Source organism: Malus domestica, chromosome 01 (genome assembly GCF_042453785.1).
Source record: "Malus domestica chromosome 01, GDT2T_hap1".
In the NCBI taxonomy this organism is placed as follows: Eukaryota; Viridiplantae; Streptophyta; class Magnoliopsida; order Rosales; family Rosaceae; genus Malus; species Malus domestica.
In genome coordinates this window covers 23,973,169-23,996,725 of record NC_091661.1, presented here as the reverse complement: position 1 = coordinate 23,996,725, position 23,557 = coordinate 23,973,169, and the positions used below count along the sequence as shown (strand labels likewise).

Genomic DNA, 23,557 nt, shown 5'->3' with positions numbered 1-23,557 from the left:
CTCAGCAACAGGTTGCCGATATTTGTACCAAGGCTCTTGCTAAGGACCGTTTTCATTATCTCAGATCCAAACTCTCCCTTTGCACCCCTCAGCTCAGTTTGAGGGGGGATATTAAGGACACTTATGTAAATAAAAGAGTTAGTTAACACTTTAGAGATATAGTTCAATATTTGTTAATTAGTTGAAATGTGTAATTAGTTAGTTAGAGTGGCTGATGGTGACATGTGTAAATGAGTTGTATAAATACAACTATCTTGTAATTTTATCAAAGAAATGAAAAGTTATTCTTTTCTAAACACTTTGTGTATGGACCTTTTCAAATTGAAAAGATTACTCTACACAGATCAGTGCATTTCCTTAGTAAATGGTGTCGTCTAATAGATGCATGATTTCATCTCTTCGTCAATCAGTGTCTTAGGTTTGATATAAACCCAAGTCAGTATAGCAGTGAGATATGCATCAAGAGAAGGAGTTTCTCGATTCTGTTTTTCTCATTTTTTTTTCTTTGTCAAATTCCAGTTGTGTCTTGAGAGTCCGAAAATTGCAGTGCTTCAACTTCGTATTATAGATTCTTGAATTCTAGAAGATGGACGCTTACCGAACTACAAGCACAAGAGCGAAATTTTGTCTTTAGGACATCGCATTTGTGCAAGCCTCAATCTCCAAATTTGTAGTCATTCTTACTTTCTCTCTAGTTGTTTACATTAATCTTGTACACAATTAGCGTTGTGATTTCTTTATGATTATCATCATTAGAATTATTTTATTATTCTCATACTTTCTGTTATTGTTCCAACGGCTCTATCATAATGGAATAACAGAGAGGTTGGATGAGATCACCAGAGCATGAGTGAGAAGCTCGACCATAGAAAATACGCTTCCCCTGTAATCCAATGTCTATTCAGTCTGAAGCATGCTGGAGAAATTAGAAATGAACGTTTCTTGCAGTAGTCAACCGACTTTTATATCAATGTCTCAATTCCCTCACAAGTTCTTCTGTCACAGTTGAAAGTAATCACCTTCTTTTGGCCGGTGGACATGTCCTCTGCAGAGACACTCAGGAAACCATTTTCATCAATATCAAAGCAAAGTTTGAATTTAGCAGCTCTGGCAGGAGCAGGAGAAATGTCATGGATGTGAAATCCACCCAAAACGTTATTAAGGTTGATGAACTCTCGCCCTCATAAATTGAAAATCTGGCCACAGCTTGGTTGTCAACCGAAGTAAACAAAGTAACGTTCTCTTTTATCGGAACTCTGGTGTTTCTTGGGATCACAACTAGCATGAAATGTTTATCGTCAGAACCACTTTCCCACCTTGTCTTAGTTGTCTCCACCCCAAGTAATAGAGGGATGACATCCAAGAGTGCAAAGTCTTGAAGCTTCCCATTTTCATTATTCTCACTCAACACGGCAGCTTGAACAGCTGAACCATATGCCACAGCTTCATCTGGATAAATGCCCTTGCACAGCTCCTTCCCCTCCAACAATGTCAACGTCAGTCTCAAGCATATATCAAAGTGTTGTGCTAGGATAGCACCAAACCTTATGGAACCAACTCAAGTTAACCCACAGGAAATATATCAAATGGAATGCAAGAACAAATTATAAAAGAACACCAAGATTTTAACGAGGTTCCTCAACAGTCAGTGTAACTGGAGTACGTCCTCGGAGCAATAGGAGCTCACCCAATAATCCACTATCAACCAAATGGAAGTTTACAAAGTGTTGGCAATCTCACAACCCAAATAACCCAATACACCCAATAACTCTCACACACCAAAGAAACAAATAGAGAAAGAAATATAATGAATAATTTCTTCTCTATACATATAGCACAAAGCTATTACAACAACAACTACTTTGGTGGATAATTACTAACCAAATGAAGCAGCAACTTCTTCTTTGTTTTGGGCTCTCTACAACTCTCCTTGCTCTCGGCAAAAAATGAGCTCTCTAACTGACAATGAGCTCTCCCTTCCTTATTTCTTCTATCGGGAAAAAAAAAACCCATAATTATGGCTTTGAAAAAGCCAGAGAACAAGCCACAAAACAAGGAAACATAATCATGTTGTCCTTTTTTTCTTTTGATTTGTTTAATAGCCAAAAGCTTTTTTTATATTTTTGTTCTCCACTTGGCCACTTGGCCACTTATTCAACACAAAGCCTCCTCTTTACCTTCTCACATGCATTTTCCACTAATGTCGACTTTATGTCTCCTTTTGTTTTTCCAGCACAATTATTCACTATTTTCTTATCAAAGCCTTCACCTCGGAGATGAGTATATCTCCAGCAGTGACCTTTACTTCACAAACGCTATATGCTATGGTCAGTAGTGAAAAGGCCAAAGTACCCTAACCCAATTCAAATATCATCATATTTCTCTTGCTATATATACCAGCCAGACTTCTTGCCACGTCCATAAGCAATCGCGGCAGCAGTCGGCTCATTGATGATTACTTATTACATTTAGGCCAGAACAGGCACCGGCCTTTTTTGTAGCCTGTCGCTGTTATAACTGAGTTTTTCACAGTTGAACGAAGGTAGACCTCAGCAATATCCTGCATTTTCACAAGAACCATAGATGAATTTTCTTCAGCACGAAATTGTTTCTCTATGCCGTTGTGGGTAACAATGGTTATTGACTTATCAGAAGGAGACCTTGGATTGCCAATGCTTCATATCATTTTGAACACATTCATCCCTGAAACTCGTACTAATTAACTTTTTCGCATCTGAAGAATATTGATGCAAAATTTGAAAAAAAAAAGACCGATAAGGAAATGTAACAAGGAAATGGTGTTGTAACTGGTAACTATTCCGAATTCTGTCACTATATACCTTTCAGTTACTCAAGCACAGTGGCTAAAGTGTATTACACCTTTTCAAATTGTGCACAAGTGTCATTACCGAAAACTATGCATCTCTCTCTCGCTCTCTCTCAGAATCAGGTTCATCCTCTACAAAGCCATTCCTCCAATCAATCCCTTACACTCAGCCGTCAATGTCACCTCGATTTTGAGCCACGCCAAGTGGTTCCTCTACGCCATTGCCATGGCTCAGAAGAATTACAACATGGAGTTTGAAACAAACAACTTGGAGTTTGAATTACAATATATTGAAAAAGAGTAATGCAGATCTTATAAAGGAACGAGCATTTTCATGAGTTGCAAACAGGACAGAAAGAACAATTTTATCTCTGTCAAAATAACCAGCATATCATATCAATGTCATAAAGCACGACCAGCTAGCAAGCATTTTCCTATCAACTGCCTCCTTCCCCCAATTTTAATTCAGCTTAAAGCAATACAACCTGCGCATGATGGAGACTTCGGCTCACCTGGCATTAGTAACTATCAAATTGGTATAACGCAAATTATTTCGTACCTCAGCTTCTCAATTCCTTCAAAAGTTCTTCTGTCACTGTTGATTGTAATCCCTTAATTTCTTTTTTGGCCAGTGGGCTTGTCCTAAGCAGAGACAGCCAGGACACACCATTTGCATCAATTTCAAAGCAAACGTCGAATTTAGGAACATCCTTGGCGGCTGGAGGAATGTCATGGAGTTTAAATTCACCCAAATAGTTATTATTCAAAGTTGTTTTGCTCTCGCCCTCATGAATGGGGAAGGTGATGGTACGTTGGTTATCACAGATAGTAATTAAAGTCGTCTGCTTCTCCATGGTAACTCTCATGCTTCTTGGAATAACAACTCCCATGACATGTTTTCCTAAAGTCTCTATCCCAAATGTTAAAGGGGTGGCATCCAATAGAGTGAAGTCTTGAAGCTTCCCAGTTCCATTCCCACACAAGACAGCAGCATGAACACCAGCACCATAGGCCACCGCTTCGTCCGGATTGATGCCCTTGCAAAGCTCCTTTCCCTTGAAAACCTCCTGTACAAGCTGCTGCATTTGGGAATTCTAGAAGAGCCACCAGAAACAACAACGTCATGGACACTGGTTATGTCCATTTTAGCATCCCTCAAACACTTCTCCTCAGTTGTTAAAATTTGGCCCGGGCGATATTTATATAGAAATCCGTAGCTTGATACAAACAATCAGTTTCATCTTCTACAAAAGACTTGAATGAGTCTCCTCTTTGCCTTCTCACAAGCATTCCTTAACCTCTCAAGTGCTCTCGAGTTTCCACTGATGCCAAACCATGTTTCCTCGTAAACTCCTCAACAGAGTAAATCACCATTCTATTATAGTCTTCACCTCCATAGGTGACTGTCTTCAGCAGTGGCCTTCACTTCAAACACACACCATTCCCTGTAGTAAGTAGAGACACATCTTAAGTAGCACCACCAAATCAAATATCTTGACGTTTCTCTTGCTATACCAAACGGGTTTCTTGTCAAGTCCAAAAGCAATGGCTGCCACAGTTGGTTCTTTGATGATTGGATGACACTTAGGCCAACCGTGGTACCAGCATTTTTTGTAGCCTGACGCTGCGAGTCAGTGAAGTAAGCAGGGACTTTGATCACAGCATTCTTCACAGTTGAGCCGAGATAGGCCTCAGCAATCTCCAGCATCTTTACCCAAACCATGGATGAGATTTCATCAGGATAAAACTGTTTTTTCTTGACCTTCATGTGTAACCACAATCATGGGCTTCTCAGCTGGACCTTCAGTGACCTTGAATGGCCACAGCTTCATATAATTTTGAACAGAAGGATCACTAAATCTCCTTCCTATTAAACACTTTGTATCTGAAAATAACGCGTTAACAGAGCTCAGCATGAGTGCGCGTATGGAGTAAACAGAGAACATCCTCAAAGAAATTATGTTTCCCATGGAATCCAATGTTCTATTCATGTCTGCGTGAGCCATAATTCAAGTAAAGACCAGTCCTAACTAAAGACAGTAAAAAAAAACTTTAGATTGAAGGGTCAAGATTAGGACTTAAGCAAACCCCGTGAGATAGGAAATATGGTTAATACAAGATATTTCGGACTATAGCATGTGAGAAATTAATGTTTCTTACATCAGTCAACTGACTTTTAAATCAATGTCTCAATTCCTTCACAAGTTCTTCTGTCACAATTGAACGTGAGCCCCTTCTTTTGGCCGGTGGACTTGTCCTCAGCAGAGACATGCAGGATGCCATTTTCATCAATATCAAAGCAAACTTTAAATTTAGGAACACCGCTGGGAGCTGGAGGAATGTCATTGAGTTCAAATCCGCCCAAATAGTTATTATCTCTTGCAATTCTACTCTCACCCTCATATATAGGAAAACTAACATCACTTTGGTTGTCATAGCACGTAGTAAAACCTTTGATTATTTTGACCGGTGTTCTAGTGTTTCTTGGAATCACAACTGACATGATAAGTTCTTCACGAGCCTCCACCCCAAGTGAGAGAGGGGTGACATCCACCAGTGCGAAGTCCCCAAGCTTTCCAGTTAGATTGCCACCACTCAAGACAGTAGCTTGAACAGCGGCACCATAGGCCACCGCCTCATCTGGATTGATGCCTTTGCAAAGCTCCTTTCCCTTGAAAACCTCCTGCAAAAGCTGCTGCACCTTGGGAATTCTAGAAGATCCACCTGCAAGAACAACATCATGGACGCTGCTTATGTCCATGTTAGCATCTTCCAGGCACTTCTTCACAGGCTCCATGCACTTGCCGAAGAAATCCATGTTGAGTTGCTCAAATTTAGCACGGGTAATAGTTAAACAAAAATCAACACCCTGATGCAAACAGTCAATGTCAATGTCAGTCTCGGACATAAATGAAAGCCTCCTCTTTGCTTTCTCACATGCATTTTTTAACCTCCTAAGAGCCTTGAAGTTTCCACTAACGTCCACGTTATACTTCCTCTTGAATTGCTTAGCACAGTGGTTGACCATTCTGTTATCGAAATCTTCACCTCCAAGATGAGTGTCTCCAGCGGTGGCCTTCACTTCAAAGATACTGTCAGCTATGGTAAGTAGCGAAACATCCAAGGTTCCCCCGCCCAAATCAAATATCATCACATTTCTCTTGCTATACCAACCGGCCTTCCTGTCAAGCCCATAAGCAATGGCTGCAGCAGTCGGCTCATTGATGATGCGCATCACATTTAGGCCAGCAGTACCACCTGCCTTTTTCGTAACCTGCCGCTGTGAGTCGTTAAAGTAAGCAGGGACTGTGATAACTGAATTTTTCACAGTTGAACCAAGGTAGGCCTCAGCAATCTCTCGCATTTTCACAAGAATCATAGATGAGATTTCTTCAGCAGCAAATTGTTTCTCAACACCCTTGTATGTGACGACAATCATTGGCTTGTCAGAAGGACCTCCAATGACCTTAAAAGGCCAATGCTTTATATCGTTTTGAACACATTCATCTGTGAACCTCCTACCGATTATCCTTTTCGCGTCTGCAAAATGAGAACAGAATTAGTTGCACAACCCAACAACCAAAACTAACAAAGAAATAGGTCATATGATTGAAATAAAAGCATATTGTTAAACAAACGGTGTCGTAACAGTTAAAATATATGTTTAGGGTTTAATTCTCAAATCTGTATTCTTCTCCATCTAGGAGGAAATATTTATATACATACAATCCTAGCCAACTAGGAAATACAATCAAATAATTAATTACATTCCTAATTGAACAAGGACTCAAGTCAACAGTAACTATCCCAAATTCTTTCACTCTACTGTAAATGTACTACACCTTTTTAATTATCATCAAAATCATAACTTGTCATCAACACCCCACATTTTATCACTTCAAATACTGTTATAAATATTCAGAGAAAAAGAAAAACTAATTTGAGAAATAAATTAATGGGAAAATGGTATATATGTAGATGGATACATACAGAAAGAGATGAACATACCGAAGATGGTGTTGGTTGGGTTTTTTATAACCTGGTTGAATGCTCCGTCACCTATCAATCGCTCAGTATTTGTGAAAGCAACATAAGATGGAGTGGTCCTGTTGCCCTGATCGTTCACTATGATTTCTACATGATCATTCTGCCACACCGCCACACACGAGTAGGTTGTCCCCAGGTCGATCCCGATTGCATGACCTGCAGCTTCGTCTTTTCCCGCCATTCTAAGCTGAGAAACTGGAAGAAGAATAGTACTAAAGAAGAGAGCTGAATGGTAGCATAGAAAGAAGATCAAGAGAATATATGTGCTTGAAAGTAGAAGATATTAACATAGAGCGGTCTGAAAGTTTTTTCTTTTTCTTTTGACACTTTTTGGTTCCCTAGTCTTTTTCTTTTGGACACTTTTGGTTCATTAAGTTCCAAAATTAAAGAAGCAACAGTAAGTTGTAACCTTCTTCATTAAGTAATCTTCTTCATTAAGTTCCAAATCTAATAAGACTACATAATTAAAAAAAATGTGATTTGGATTTAGTTAAGTAATCTTCTTCATTCAATTGCCAAACGGAAAAATTAATCTATTTCGTCGATTTGTTTGAGCTTTTACAATGAGCTTGATCAAGCTCAATGAATTATGTTCATACGCACACATAAAGCAGATTGGATGCCTGAAAGAACTTCATTTTCAAAAGTAGATGCAAAATAAAGTCATTAAATTCTTATTTATGAAACACAATTTATAAAATTGACATTTTGTTTTACAAAGATTTGGATTAGATTATCAGCAGTTGCTAAACCTTGTCACAGTAGTATCATCGATCCTATAGAACAGTAACATACCCATTTCTGTTGTCTTGCAACAAACATCTTGGAGTTCTGACTTCCAACGTACTAAAGAAGAAAAAGAATCCTAATCTTGTAATGACTCAAGAAATTTCATGAAACAGAGCAAACATGACACATCAGTTGTTTATCTATGTCAAATTTTTCATTAAACCCGTCTCGTGCACTGAGCTGTAGCAAGATCACAGAACTCAACACATGATTTCTTTCATAACAAAAACAACCAGCACATAAAATGATGTTATGATGCATGACAAGAAAGCAAAAGGAGTGCCTATAAACTATTTGCTTCCTCTAATTTTTCGATTAAGCCCAAAGCAACACAACCAGGGCTAGCGCTTTGGATGCTTCGGCTCACCTGGCATAAACAAAACCATCCGACCTTACAGCTAAACATGTAGAGTATCAAATTGATTACATAACGTATATGCTAGTTTCAGCCTTTGTATGCCACAAATTATCATTTCTTACCTCATCTTCCCAATTCCTAAAGTTCTTCTGTCACTGTTGATTGCAATCCCTTTCTTTTGACCAGTGGACGATGGTGTTCCAAAAGGGGTGGTTTGGTGGTGGAGAACATTGGAGTTTGGAGGTTGGACATTTGATCAGGAAGTGAAAGTGGGGCATTCAGGAGTCCCAGGCGCAGACTGTACGTTGTGACTGGGGTGAGATGGGATACAGTCTCGGATAATCTGCCATGGGAGAAGAACTCCAATTTGGTAAGTGAAACTGTGAAAACTCATAACACCATTTGCAGCTGTATTTTTGTTATGCAATCGCTCCCATCTATTCAACTGAAACTTTGTCTTTGTCCAACATTTATATTCCAATAAAGATAAAACGACTCCTCCAAAAATTAATTAAAGCTGGTTTATAATATATGTCCTAATTCAGTTATAGGACTAGGCTTCTTAATTAGTTCACTGCCTCGATACCTTCTGAGCTCCTTTTGTCTTTATCACTCATAATTGAAATCCCTTTTCTCTGGCCGGTAGACTTATCCTCAGCAGAGATACAGTTAGAGCTGGTTTGGTATTGTTGTGTTTAAAAAAAAAAACTGTTTCTGTTATGCTGTGAAAATTAGCAGCTGTAAAAAAAGCAGTAGAGTGTTTGGTAACTTTTTTTGTAAAAGTGTTTTTTTTTTTTAAAAAAAACATTGTTTAAGTGTTTGCTAAACTTTTATATAAAACTGCTGTGACGATGTTAAATGACGAAAAAATGTATGATATTAGATGTTATACTTTTTTATTCATAATGTAACTCTTGCTAGAAGCATCCAATTTTCTCTCTGCCCCCTCTTCCCCTTTCCACATCTTCCATACCCTTCTCCACACCTCCAACCATCCCCCACCGTAGCACCCTCGAGACCAAGATGATCTCCCCAAATTTGATAATTTATTTTCTAAATTTGGCCGGGCTTGATTATGTAATTGCAACAAAAGCATATGCAGATTTGGTGATAAGAAGGTTTGGAGTGTGAGGGTTCAGCGACTCAAAGTTGACGAAGCTAAAAAATTCGAGAAGGTGTGAGGGTTCAGCGACACCAAGGGCTACGGCTTCATCACCCCCTAAGATGGAAGCGAGTATTCACCAGTCATTGATCAGATTCGACGGCTTCCACACTGTCGCTGAAGGTGAGTCCATAGCAGTAGTTTTGAATTTGGCAACGGTTGTGGATTCGAGAGAAAATACAGGAGGTGGGTTGCGGCTATGGTGGGTTGCATTCTTGAAGGGTGAAAATTAATGACCAGTGGGTTCGGAGAGGTGGTCATGGTGTTAGTAGGGGGTAGGTGTGGTGGCTGGGGTGGTCAGAGTTGGTGGGTGGGTGGGTGGTGTTTAGCAAAGAGAAATTGAGGACATTACAGAGATGGAGGACAAGGATGTCCTTTTAGTTAAAAAGGTGGGGGTATTATTGGTCTTTAGAAAATTTCATTAAAACTTCACTGTAACTCTGCATGCTTCATTTTGAAGCAGTTTTCTGCGGTTTTTGAAAGCTCGGTCAGAGTAGCTTCCTGATTTCTGCTTTTTATCACCGCGCTTCAAGAAAAAGCAGCTTTATTTTTCAGTTACCAAACGTTTGAAGGATCCAAAATTTAAAAAAAAAACTGCTTTTTAATTAAGCACCGCAATGCCAAACTGGGGCTTAGAATACTGTTGGCATCAATGCTGAAACAAACATTGAATTTAGGGCTGGTTTGGTATTACTGTGCTTTGAAAAAAAGCTACTGTGAGAATAAGCAGCTGTGAAATAAATCAACAGAGTGTTTGGTAAACTTTTTTGTAAAAGTGCTTTTGGAAAAAAAAGCAATCTGATAGTGGGTCTTTTCATTAAAGGAGCACTGTAGCTCCGTGTGCTTTGAAAAAAAGTCAGTTTTCCAAAGTTGTAAATAGCAGCTTCAACTTTTTCCTTTGATTTCAGCTTATTCTCACAGTAACTTCCAAAATAAGCCTTTTTTTTTCAGTTTACCAAACACCTAAAACCCTCACAGCTTTTTTTCATGGATGTTTTTTTTTTTAAGCACCTCACTCCCAAACCACCCATTAGCAGCGCCCTTTGGAGCTGGAGGAATACCCTTGATCATAAATTGACCCATAAAATTATTATTTTTGGTGTTTGTACTTTCACCCTCATAAATGGGGAAATTGATGGACACTTGATTGTCATAGAGAGTAACTTAGAGTTGTGTTCCTCTTGATGGGAATACTGCTGTTTCTTGGGATGACAACCCACATCTCGAAAAACTTTTCCTCAGTCCCAACCCCGAGCAAGGAAGAAAAAATCAATAATATCGGCGATATATCGTCGATATTATCGGTTTTTAAGGGGATCGATATTTTTATAACTATCCAAATGGGTTTCGTGATAATATCGCGATATTATCGATAATATCGCGATATTTTCGAAATTATCGCGATAGATTTGGAACTGGGCACTCGGAGAAGAACGCCGGAGATGGATCTATGCGAACTCGAGCCGATTTCGTCCCAAAAACCTTGCAAAAACACGATTTTGAACTTAAATTTCACATATAAGCTCCAATGTGGAACAGAAAGAGGTAAATCGAAGCTTACCTAACCGGAGAAATTCAAGAAACTCGCCGGAGTTCCTACGTTCGCCGAGTTGCAGGGACGAGAATGAGAGGGAGAAAGACGAGGTTGATGATGACGATGGGTGTCTTCCTGAAGCAGATGCAATGGTGTGCGTGTGTGTATGTGGGTCTCGGACTCGGTGCAGAGAGAAATGAGAGTTTCCAGAGAGACGACGCCGACGAGGCTAAGGGAGAAGAGAGATCGACAGATCTCTGTGCGTGTGTGTGGGAGAAGGGAGAAGAGAGATCAACAGATCTCTGTGTCTGTGTGTGGGAGAAGGGAGAAGGGAGAGAAGAGAGAAGAAGATCGAGAAAGACTGAGGAGTCTCTCTGTGGGTTGTTGTGTGTGTGCGTGTGTTGTGTGCGTGTGTAATGAGAAGAGAGAAGAAGGATCGAGAGAGACTTGTGCGTGCGTTGTGTGCGTGCGTGTGTTGTGTGCGTGTGTAATATAATCAGAAATTCAACACCACATGCAACTGCATGCCCATATGCCTTTTTTTCTTTGAGAACAATTTTTTAGGAGGAAAGTGTATTTGGATTTAATACCTTTGCTGGTAAATTTTAAATTTAAAGGTGTGAAAGATTCTCTTTTCTTCTTGGGTACCCCTCATTATGAAAGGGGTTATATCAATTTTCTTAAATAATAAAAAAAAACAGTAGTATCTACATTAAGGGAGTGGGGGAGTGGACTAAGCATCACAATGGACTAGTAATAATATCCTTCAAACTTGTTTTTAATGAGAATCGAAATTAAAACCTTACAGTTACCAATGTAAAAGAACAATTATTATAATTTTTTTTTAAACAAAAAAGAAGAAGAGAGAAGAAAAGATAAGCTCGCAGAGGTTGAAAGGGTGAACCCAGTAACTGTCACTGGATTCATAACATGTGTGCGTGTGTGGTGGCGTGTATGTGTGTGTGTGGTTGGGTCACCTCAAATCAGTTAAATAAACATCCTTTAAATCCATCATGTTTGCCAGCTCGCTATATAATCAACTTGATAATGTTAAATCCATCATGCAATACATTTCCTTTCAATTTTTTGTGATAAACTAATAGATAATTGACTAAATAAACATCCTGCAAAGTTTCAATAAAAATTTCCAAGTTTTTCTTACAATTTCCGTGGTTTCCATGTAATTTTTATCGATATCGATATTATCCCGATATTTCCGTGTTTTCGAACTACCGATATTTCCGATATTACCGATATTTTCTTCCTTGACCCCAAGTGACAGAGGTGTGACATCTAAGAGAGAAAAGCCATGAAGCTTCCCATTCACATTCCCACTCAAGACTGCAGCTTGAGCAGCGGCACCATACGCAATTGCCTCATCCGGATTGATACTCTTGCACAACTGCTTCACCTTGAACATATCCTGCAATAGTTGCTGCACTTTGGGAATTCTAGAAGATCCACCGGCAAGAACAACATCATGGACACTGCTCACTTCCATATTGGCATCCTTCAAACACTTCTCTACTGGCTCCAGACACTTGTTAAAGAAATCCAAATAGAATTTTACGGCTTAACTTTTATGTATTCCATAATCCTGAATAAAAGGACATACAATCCTTGTTATAAAAGGAAACAAAAAATAATAAAGGACACAATATCCTTCCTGAAACATGACTCTAATAATTACAAAATATTTACATTCCCTTTCTCCAAAAATATAGACTCACGCCAATGTTCCCCCTCAAGTTGGAGCATAGATGTTATACATGCCCAACTTGATAAGTAAGTCATCGAACCTCCTACTACACACATCATGAGTAAGGATATCCGCAAGTTGTTCCTTTGAGTTCACGAACGGTATTGACACAATCTTCTTTTCCAGCTTTTCTTTGATAAAATGTCTATCAACCTCAACATGCTTGGTCCTGTCATGCTGTATCAGATTCTCAGCTATTTCTCTAGCAGACTTATTGTCACAATACAATTTCATCGCCTCTTTCTGTGTAAAACCAAGACCCCAAAGCAACTTTTGTAGCCAAAGGATCTCACACACACCATGTGCCATACCCCTATACTCGGCTTCGGCAGAGAACCGTGATACCACATTCTGCTTCTTACTCCACCACGTAACTAAATTACCTCCAACAAATGTGAAATACCCATATGTAGACCGTCTGTCAGTAACATCACCTGCCCAATCAGCAACAGTAAATCCCTCGATCCTCATATGTCCATGATGTTCATACAAAATTCCCTTTCCCAAGGCAGACTTCAAGTATGCCAAGATTCTCATTACTGCCGCCATATGATCCACACTTGGTGAGTGCATAAACTGACTAACCACACTTACGACATAGGCAATATCCGGACGCGTGTGAGACAAATAAATCAGCCTCCCCACTAGCCTTTGATATCTACCTTTGTCAACCGGTTCCTGATCTGGATAAATCCCCAATTAATGTTTCTCTGTGATGGGAGTGTCCACAAGTTTACATCCCAGCATGCCTGTTTCCTTTAATAAATCCAGAACATATTTACATTGAGATAAGAAAATACCTTTAGATGACCGGGTGACTTCCACTCCAAGGAAATATTTCAAATCTCCCAAATTCTTCATCTCAAATTCAACGGCAAGACTTTTTTCTAATTTCATCATCTCATCCGAATCATCACCTGTTATTATCATGTCATCCACATAAATAATCAAGGCCATCACTTTACCACTTCTCTGTTTCACATATAACGTGTGATCAGAGTGACTTTGATAATACCCAATCCTCCTCATAACTTGAGTGAATCTACCAAACCATGCATTAGGTGATTGCTTAAGCCCGTAAAGTGACTTTTGCAACCTACATACTCCGGTTTTCCTTCTGGCATTATACCCCGGAGGAAAATCCATATATACTTCTTCTTTCAGGTACCCATGAAGAAAAGCATTTTTCACATCAAACTGTTTCAGTGGCCAATTCAAATTTGCAGCTAAAGAAATAAGGACTCGTACTGTATTCATCTTCGCTACTGGAGAAAAAGTTTCCTGATAATCAACACCATAAGTTTGTGTATAACTCTTTGCTACTAACCTTGCTTTATACATGTCCACTGATCCGTCTGCCTTGTATTTAATTGTAAAGACCCATCTACACCCGACCGGTTTTTTTCCTTTCGGTAGCTCCGTTACCTCCCACGTATCATTCTTATGCAGTACCATCATTTCTTCATCCATTGCAGCAGCCTATTTAGGATCCTTCAAGGCCTCCTCAACTCGGGTTAGTGCTTGGATTGCTTCCACATTATTCACCCAGGCTTGACCTTTTGGTGCAAGGTTCGAGCATGACACATAATTAGCTATTGGATACTTCACTTTTCCTTTAGGAGAAAACCTGTCAGGAGGAACACCACGATTTTGCCTTGGCGGCAACTTATACGTACTCATAATATTATCCGGATTAGTTACATGAGCATTAGTTTTACTTACCTCAGGAATATTCAGAGAAGACATTTTGGGTGGCACTATTGAGCTAGAGAGAGGGGGTACGGGTTCGGGTTCAGCAGACTCCTGCCGATACTCTGCATCATACTCGACAGACTGTTGCCGAGAAGCATCAACTGTTTCGGTGCTTGGCAGCTGAACAATAGTCCAATTTTTGACAGGCTGTTACCGAGAACCCTCACTGTCTTCACTGTATTCATTCTTGACAATCTCTTGCCGAGAGCCTTCACAATTTTTGTTTTCAACACACGCTCCCCCTGAGCTACATAGTACATTATCTGGTATCTCCAACCACCTAAGATCACCATTAGTATTCTCCTCCTGGTGATCAGAAGGTGATGGAATCGAAGCATAAAAATACTCGGATTCCGAGAAAATAACATCCATGGTCACATACACGTGGTGAGTTTCAGGGTGGTAGCACTTATACCCTTTCTATTGGGGAGTAAACCTAAGAAAGACACACCGGAGAGCACATGGATCTAATTTACTACAATGAATCTTGTGAATATGAACATAGGCTACATATCCAAACACACGAGGAGTGAGAGTATTAGTGGACACTACGGGAACAAATTCTGTCAACACTTGGAGAGGTGTACGAAAGTCCACAACCCGGGATGGCATACGGTTAATCACATACACGGCATAGGTAACGGCTTCAGGCCAAAACCGTTTAGGTACGGATGCACCAATAAGCAAGGCACGAGCAGTTTCCAAGATATGACGATTTTTCCTCTCAGCAACCCCATTTTGTTGCGAAGTATGCGGACATGTAGTTTGATGAATAATTCCACGATTTTGTAGAAACCGAGATAACTCAGAATTTATGTACTCTCCACCATTGTCAGAACGCAAAACTTTAATATCAGAAGAATACTAAGTCTTAACCATCTGTTGAAACAAACGAAACACATCACAAACCTCACTTTTATTTTTCAACACATACAACCACGTCATACGAGTGCAATCATCCACGAAAGTAACAAACCACCTAATTCCTGTAGTAGTACTAACAGGGGAAGGCCCCCACAGATCAGAGTGTACTAGCGCAAACAGAGAAGATCTTCTAGTCATACTTGGAGGGAATGAAGCACGATGACTTTTGGCTAAAATACATACTTCGCATTTCAATTCTGAGTCTTCAATACCACTGAACATATCAGGTAATATATGTTTCAAATAACCAAACGATGCATGCCCCAAACGACGATGCAATAACAATACCTTATGTAGATTACTATTACGTGATGCATGAACCAAATTAGCTCTTCCAGAAACCACGTCATCCACATAATATAACCCCTATCTCTTAATGCCACGCTCAATGATCTCTTTTGTCTGAATATCCTGAAGCAAGCAAAAAGAAGGATATATTAATACAACACAATCCAATTGTTCAGTGACTTAAGGTATATACAATAAGTGATGGGACAACGATGGAACCAATAAACAATTATGTAAAGGAAGAGAAAGAGAGGGTGTAAGAGACATTGTTCCCGCTCCAACAACAACAACAGTAGTACCATTGGCAGTTGCCACACACTTTCTATAAGGATCTTTCATGGATTGAAACAAAGTTCTATCATACGTCATATGATCTGTTGCATCGGAATCTAAAATCCAACTGGTATTGGTCATTGTAATAACACCTGCACATCAGTCTCTACACACTGCGCATCACAGACAAAACAGCAAGTACGCACAACCACACTGCACAAGCATTGCTCACGTCACAGCAAGCAGTAAAAAAAACCAAGGTAGAATGGGAACAACCCACTTGATGAATTAATTCTTGCTGCTTGATTGCAGCAGCAAATACCTTTACTTTCTTTTTCTTATTTTTTTGTGTTTTGTTTGTTTTGGTCAACAAAGCAACAACCAATCAAGGCAATTACGAAACAATTGCAGACTGCAGCACTAGAAGATCGCGGCAAAGAAAACACGCTCACGAAATTCACACAATACAAAAAATAAGGTGGTAGCACATCACAACTTTCCACGCAACAACTCTAATTGGAGAACACAGTCAATACCGTAGCAGCCTCAAGTATTTGTATGGTAGCAGACAAGCAGCAAACAACTACACACTGCAAGTCAATACACGGTACACTTAGAAAAGCACAACACCACACACAGCAGCAACAAGATCACACTGCTGCAAATCCAATATACATGGCCTGATCGATTTCTGCAACAAGCAGCGCAAGAACAAGTCGACCAAACACAGCAGTGGAAGAAAATATTGTTTTACAGTTTCTAGGGTTACGGCAATCTTGGCTCTGATGCCAAATAGAATTTTACGGCTTAACTTTTCTATATTCCATAATCCTGAATAAAATGACATACAATCCTTGTTACAAAAGGAAACAAAAAATAATAAAGGATACAATATCCTTCCTAAAACATGACTCTAATAATTACAAAATATTTACATTCCTTTTCTCTTAAAATATAGACTCACGCCAATATATTCAGTTGCTCAAATTTGGCACGGGTGATAGTTGTATAGAAATCAGTACCCTCATACATACAGTCGATTTCAATGTCAGTGGCTGAAGTAAATGAAAGCCTGCTCTTTGCTTTCTCACATGCGTTTCTTAACCTCCTGAGTGCTCTAGAGTTCCCACTCACGTCCACATTATGCTTCTTCTTGAATTGCTCAACACAAAAATCCACCATTTTGTTATCTAAGTCTTCTCCTCCAAGGTGAGTGTCTCCAGCCGTGGCCTTCACTTGAAACAAACCATCACCTATGGTAAGTAGTGAAACATCTAAAGTACCACCACCTAAATCAAATATCATCACATTTCTCTTGCTATACCAACCAGCCTTCCTGTCAATGCCATAAGCAATCGCTGCAGCAGTTGGCTCGTTGATGATACGCATCACATTTAGGCCAGCAATGCTGCAAGCATTTTTTGTAGCCTGACGTTGTGAATCATTGAAGTAAGCAGGGATAACTGCATTCTTCACAGTGGAATTGAAGTAGGCAAATCACTTTAAAAAGTGGCATCATTGAATCTCCTACCAATTAACCTCTTCGCATCTGCAAATAAATGACTAAATTAAAAACCATTCCCAGAAAGAAAAACAGCTATGAAGCAATAGATCATATATCAAAAACAACACAATGACTTATTTGCTTTAATCAAAAGTGTTATCCTGCAACGATAGTTTCAATCCAACTTCATACTGTTTATACTTGTAGCTTTTTTTGTTAAAAAATATATTTTGTGAACATGACCATAAAAAATAAGCATTTAACCATTTTCCATCAAAATACTGCCAAATTAGTAGCTCATAAACGAGGATCTAACCGAAAATGGAGTTTGTCGGGTTCCTGATGACTTGGTTGATGGCTGAATCACCAACCAATCGCTCAGTCTCTGTGAAGGCAACACAAGATGGAGTGGTTCTGTTACCCTGATCATTCACTATGATTTCCACATGGTCGTTCTCCCACATTGCGACACACGAGTACGTTGTCCCCAGATCAATCCCAATTGCGTTGCCTTCTGCTCCTGCCATTCTCTGCACGGGAACACGACAAAGAAGATAGAGAGAAAAAAACGATTACAGTGAGAGTAATACTAGTGGGGGACTAGGGAGAGTAAGTCTGGCTAGTTTAGCGGAGAAGAGAAAGAGTTCAGAGTGGTGTCTATTATAACTTAGATCTATACTTGGGTAGGAATAATCATTTATCTTTCGCTCTCCAAAGGTTTAGAGGTTTAAAAATTTGGTCAACTAGTCTCAAATTTATTTTCTGATGACCCGTTTTAGAGAGATTTTTCTATGTACCCAAATGTATTTATATAATTGGAGATGTTAGACAAATAGGAAATTAGTTAGACTTGAATTGTAATTGTACTCCTAACCTGTAGGAGGAGTTCTTGTTATACAAGGATTTATAATAAGAACTCCTTGTTAGTGTTGGAGAATCCACTTAGAATTCTCATAGGCTAGGTTTTGTAATTACCGGGCCTTGAATATTTGTATTCCAAGTCAATTGACTTGTAAATACATGTACCTTTATGAGATTAATAAAATTAAGATGTTACAATTCTACATGGTATCATTCCTATTCCTGGTAAAAACTCTAGTCTTTCCAATATATAATTTTTCCTAATTCCTACCCGTGCCTTGACACCCCTTTCTTGCCGTGCCTTCCCCTCTCCAATGGCCACTGCACCTTCTTTCTCCTCCAACCCTACTGGTTCCTTCCTCTCTGGTATATTTCATACGTACATATGCATTGGAGATCCTCAAGGATTATGACTTTCTGGGAGCACGGCCCATTGCATTTCCTATGGATGATAAAAACTATCCGACAAAGGGGAACTCCTCAAGGACCCTAAAAAGTATCAACGTCTAGTAGGCCGATTAATTTATTTCACAATAACTTGACCAAATATTACCTATCTTGTACATGTTCTAAGTCGTTTCCATTGAAGGATTTGAATGTTTCTTTAAATGGTCCGTCTATTTTATTCTGTGATAATCAAGCAGCATTGCATATAGCTGCCAATCCTATGATAAGATTAACGATGGAACCATTACTACCCGGCATGTTGGTACAACACAGCAGCTAGCGGACTTATTTACGAAGCCTCTTGGAAAGGAAAAGTTTTCGACTATGTTACACAAGTTGGAAGTTCTCAACATCCATTCTCCAACTTGAAGGGGTGTGTTAGACAAATAAGAAATTAGTTAGACTTAAATTGTAATTGTTCTCCTAACTTGTAGGAGGACTTCTTCTTATACAAGGAATGTTATGTTATATATACTCATTCACATATCAATGAAAATTAATCATTCAGCCACATAATTTTTTTTTATAGGAGAGACTTGAAAATAGAACTTTCCACCAATCGTATGATTACATGTGGCTGCCTCATGTTACGCACACTGAAAAATTCTCGTTGTGTTATGCCAAATTGTGCAGTAACCAAAGCACAAACAATAAGGTTTAACGAAAACATAAATAACACTAAACGATAACTACTTTATAACATGTCAGGCTCGACATGTGACGTCATCAAATACCTGTATCTCTAACTTACCCCGCCTCCGGGATATGGCAAATCACAACTCGAGAATCGAATCACATAGTAATTTTTCATATACTTTATGGCTACATCTAACCTCCTCGTTAGACTGCCTATGTACCCTAAATAGAGAACCAGCCATTCGTAGTTCGTCCTTCACCACACTCGAACAATCATCATAATCACCATGTCTTAACATAATACACAATTCAGAGCATGCATCATCTCAAGGAACAATCGACGAAGCGCAATAATAATCTCTAGTCATATTGGTCAACGAGTCTAATCATAACCAACATCATAACCATATCAATCAATAACACATACAATACACTGAAATGCAGGACTAGAGCGACACAGTTCGGCCGAAGCCTACATCTCAAAAGTTGTCTCAAATAAATCAAATCCAAGGAATCAATGAGTCAAATGATGCGATTTCAGACCACTCGACAAAATCCATCAACATCAGTTTCCGGACCATTCAACGGAACCAAGACACCAAAAAGGATTCTAGACCACTCAACGGAATCCAAACCAGGATATGATTCCGGACCACTCAACGGAATCGCGGAGTAGAAGAGATTATGGACTTCTTAACGAAATCCAAGTAGATACGATTCCAGACTACTCAACGGCATCGCGGAGTACAATAGATATCAGACCACTCAATGAAATCTAAGCTACATACGATTCTGGACCACTCAATGGAATCGTGAATCACGAGGGATTCCGGACCATTCAACGGAATCCAAACAAAGCAGGGAACCGGACCACTCAACAGAACTTCAGCGGATACCCAGTTTCGGATCACTCAACGGAACCGAGTGGAAGCCCAAGGAATATAACAAAGGCTCGAAGAAACAATACAAGAACCAAGTACTCAATTTAGAAGGGTTGAACGAAACAAAAAGTGAAATAAGGAAACAAGACGTGAAACAAGTGTCGAAGCAACAAACCCCATGACAATGGGTCAACGGTCCACTTATAGCCCTCACATTTCATCACATCATGCCTATCATACCACACAAACCACATTTCAAACATGCACGTCAAATCACATTTCATGAATATTTCCAATCCACAGTCAAATCACAATTAAAAAACATAGAATGATGGCTAAGTAAAAATAACAATTCAATAAAAATCACATATATTATAGTCACTAGTAAGTAAATTAAGGTGCACGTCAACCAAGGAAGACACGTCAACACGATGAGCCCACTAAGCTCCATGAGTTCTCAACAACACTCTAAGATAAACGACACGCTAGAATAACTCGGTCTAGTTGACTAAAAAGTCAACTATCGATCAAGATCGAGAGTAGGGTCCACAACCCTATAAATCTAAACCGAAAGATCCGCCTATCAGATTTCCGATCCATAACTTGCCAAATAGGGGTGGGTTTAAAAAATTGATCCGACAACCAAACCGAACCGAACTAAGTGAACCTAAACGAATCGAAATAGGTTGATTCGGTTTCGGGTTTGATGGTCCAGAAACCAGACCGAACCAAACTGAACCGATTTTTATTTAATTTATTAATTATATAAATTTGTAACAAATACTCAAAATCTAGAGGCCAAGTGTTTCGAACCCCTGACTTCCAGGTTGAGAGTGTTTGCTTCAACCAACTTGACAACAAGCTTTGTGTTGCTATAATCGTATTAGTAAAATATTTATACTAATTCTGAATCTTTAATTCTTTATAAGATTTCTAAACATAAAACCCTAGCCATCCCATTTACTCCCATTTCATCTCCTCTTTCAACTGATTTCTCAGCCTCTCTCTCTCCAACACCTACACCCACACCCGCGAGACTGATCAGAGAGAGAGAGAGAGAAAGATAATTCAAATGCCAACTCTGGGAATGAAGACGGTTGCCCTAGAATCCTCAGCAAACCCTAACCCTCGAAGCAACAATGAGCACCCCCAAATCCCCAAGTCTCTGTACGAGCAGTCTAGAGAAGATCGAATTAGAGAAAACTGCGAAAGAATGCAAAAGCTCGGCATCGTTGATATCTCTCTTTAGCTCAAATCTAACTTTCAGTCGACTAAATCAACGAAGAGCTATTCCGACCGAAGTACGACGCCATCTGGACCCTCTTCCATTCGGTCACTAGGACCCACTCGTCGTTCTTCTAGGTAATCTTTCCATGCCCTATTTTAACTTCTTGGATTATGAACATTATTTGCCCTTAGAAATTAGAATATTTAACCAAATGGGTCTCTGATTCTGATGGATGTTTTGCTGTTTCTGGTTTTGAATGTTTGATGGGTTCTCAAATTTTGAAAAATTACCCACGTTTTTGCTTTAAAGATCGAATCTTTATTCGACCAATTCTGTTCTATGATTGTGGTTGGTTTGGAGCTGTTTCTGATTGTGCATACTTTTTGGTACTTGATTTTGGAGAATGTGGATTGGGTTCTTAGTTACTTTTACTTCAATTTTGTTAAAGTTGATTTCTTTTGCTTTTTTCATGATTTGGTTTATGGGTTCATGATTACGTCGAATCCTTATGAAAATGGTTTATGGGTTCAGATTGAAGAATGCGACACCATACACCAGTGAGCTACGCAGAGGTGCATGTGTTGAGGAAGGGTGAGGCTTCGTACATGAAAGGTATAACGCTGGAGGAGGGTGATAGGCTGGAGATTTACACGGAGAAGCATGAGAAGCTATTGGGCAACACTGATAAGACCTGGACTTTGTTTGTGGATGGTTATGGAAAAGATGGAAAGCAGATTTATTACCCAGTTAGAGGAAAAACTTGCCATGGTTTAAGATTTCAATTTTTTTCATTTTTTGAAAAAAAAAAACCAAAATCGAAACTGAACCGAAAAAAAAATGAACCGAACCGAAATTTTGGTTCAGTTTCGTTTTTGGAAAAAAATCGAACCCAACCCTATTGCCAAATTCCACATTATGCTTCTAGAACTACATAGTAAAATTTCATTATGATCCAACGGTTGGATATCCACCAATCGCAAATTCAAGTGGCGGTCAACCTTTGAATTTACATACTTAGAAATCCACTTCGGGAAGATCAATACGTAGGATTCCCGATCCGTAAGTTCTTAAGGTCTTCAAATATTATGTATTATTACGTATTAAAGTTTCGTGTCGATCTAACGGTCTGATCGTCAATTCATATTATAATCAAGTGACGACTAACTAGGCGATCAATTACGAAACTATGTTAAAACATCGGAATTTCACTAAACGGATGTCAAATACGGAATCAGGACATCCAAATTAGCCTAGGAAGGTCAGGTTCGCCCTAACTCGCCGGAAAATTCAACTATTTCCAAAATTTACCAAAATTTACAGATTTGTAGATCTCAATGAGGGGAGCAATTTTCATACCTGGGCCGAAGTCCAATTCAACCAGGAAACACCTGAAATCATCCTTGGACGGCCGGAAACCTTAGAAAATGGTGTGCTTTGATTCGGCTTCCAAACGAGCTCCGACACCTCCACCCTTGCTTGGGCTTTGTTCTTGAGGTTGAGGGGATTCTATTGGTGGTGGCGATCGACGGTAATCGTTGTCGAAATCATCGGAAAAATGAGAAAACCGCCAGAATATCGTGGACTTTTGTGGCTTTGGTTTGTAAAATTGGGTTGGAAATTGAGAAATATAATACCACAGAATGCTGGGCTCACCGAGAGTTTTCCATAGACACTAAAATCACCTCAATCGGACGTCGGACGGAGGAGATACAACCGGGTCAAGAAACCGAGTCGGGGTTTGAAATTGGGTAAAGGAGATAAAGTCTTGGTTGGGTGTTTTCCCACCTCTCTCCTTTCCCTCCCTATTCTCTTTTCTTATTGGTTTATTTTTTTCCCTCCCCCTTCTCATAGGCCGACCTCCCTCCCTTTTTATTTCTCCTTTAAATTTCATCCCAGCCGTTTATCTCTCTCATTTCTCTTCTTTCCTTTCCACCCCAGCCACACACATGGCACAATCTTAGTACTCCAGAAAATCTGGAGCATTCTAGAGAACGTTAATAACTTCTTCGTTATAACTCCGTTTCACAAACGGTTTGTGGCTACGCGTTCGTAAGATAGAACTCTATTCGAAAATATAAATTGTGACCTCGAAAGGCCTACGGATTTTAAATAACTAATTTCCAAACTTCAAACTTCGTAATTAGTTTAATTAAAATCTAAATTCAAATAAATTAATATAAATTCCCGAAAAATAATGTAAAATCCCAATAATACAAATACGTAGATTATAACAGTGAAATCCAAGAACGAGATTTCACAACCTTACTACTTTATAAATTTAACTTAG

The 23,557-nt window shown here is 39.3% G+C and overlaps 1 protein-coding gene and 2 pseudogenes across 2 annotated transcripts; all 3 read right to left on the bottom strand.

The window, feature by feature from the left end:
* Nucleotides 1-2,935: 2,935 nt before the first annotated feature.
* Nucleotides 2,936-4,833, bottom strand: LOC139194410 (heat shock cognate 70 kDa protein-like; annotated as a pseudogene).
* A 65-nt stretch (nucleotides 4,834-4,898) lies between these two features.
* LOC103435853 (heat shock cognate 70 kDa protein-like) lies at nucleotides 4,899-8,605 on the bottom strand. Of its 2 annotated transcripts, XM_070818868.1 has the most exons (3): nucleotides 8,144-8,605; nucleotides 6,836-7,069; nucleotides 4,899-6,367 (listed from the first exon to the last, which is right to left on the bottom strand). In XM_070818868.1, the coding sequence occupies exons 2-3, from the start codon at nucleotides 7,053-7,055 to the stop codon at nucleotides 5,004-5,006; spliced, it is 1,584 nt and encodes a 527-aa protein (XP_070674969.1). In that variant the 5' UTR covers nucleotides 7,056-7,069; nucleotides 8,144-8,605; the 3' UTR covers nucleotides 4,899-5,003. The 2 variants fall into 2 exon arrangements, with proteins under 2 accessions (XP_070674969.1, XP_028956982.1); XM_029101149.2 differs by lacking the exon at nucleotides 8,144-8,605 and having other exon boundaries at nucleotides 6,836-7,155.
* A 999-nt stretch (nucleotides 8,606-9,604) lies between these two features.
* Nucleotides 9,605-17,744, bottom strand: LOC139189372 (heat shock cognate 70 kDa protein-like; annotated as a pseudogene).
* Nucleotides 17,745-23,557: the final 5,813 nt, after the last annotated feature.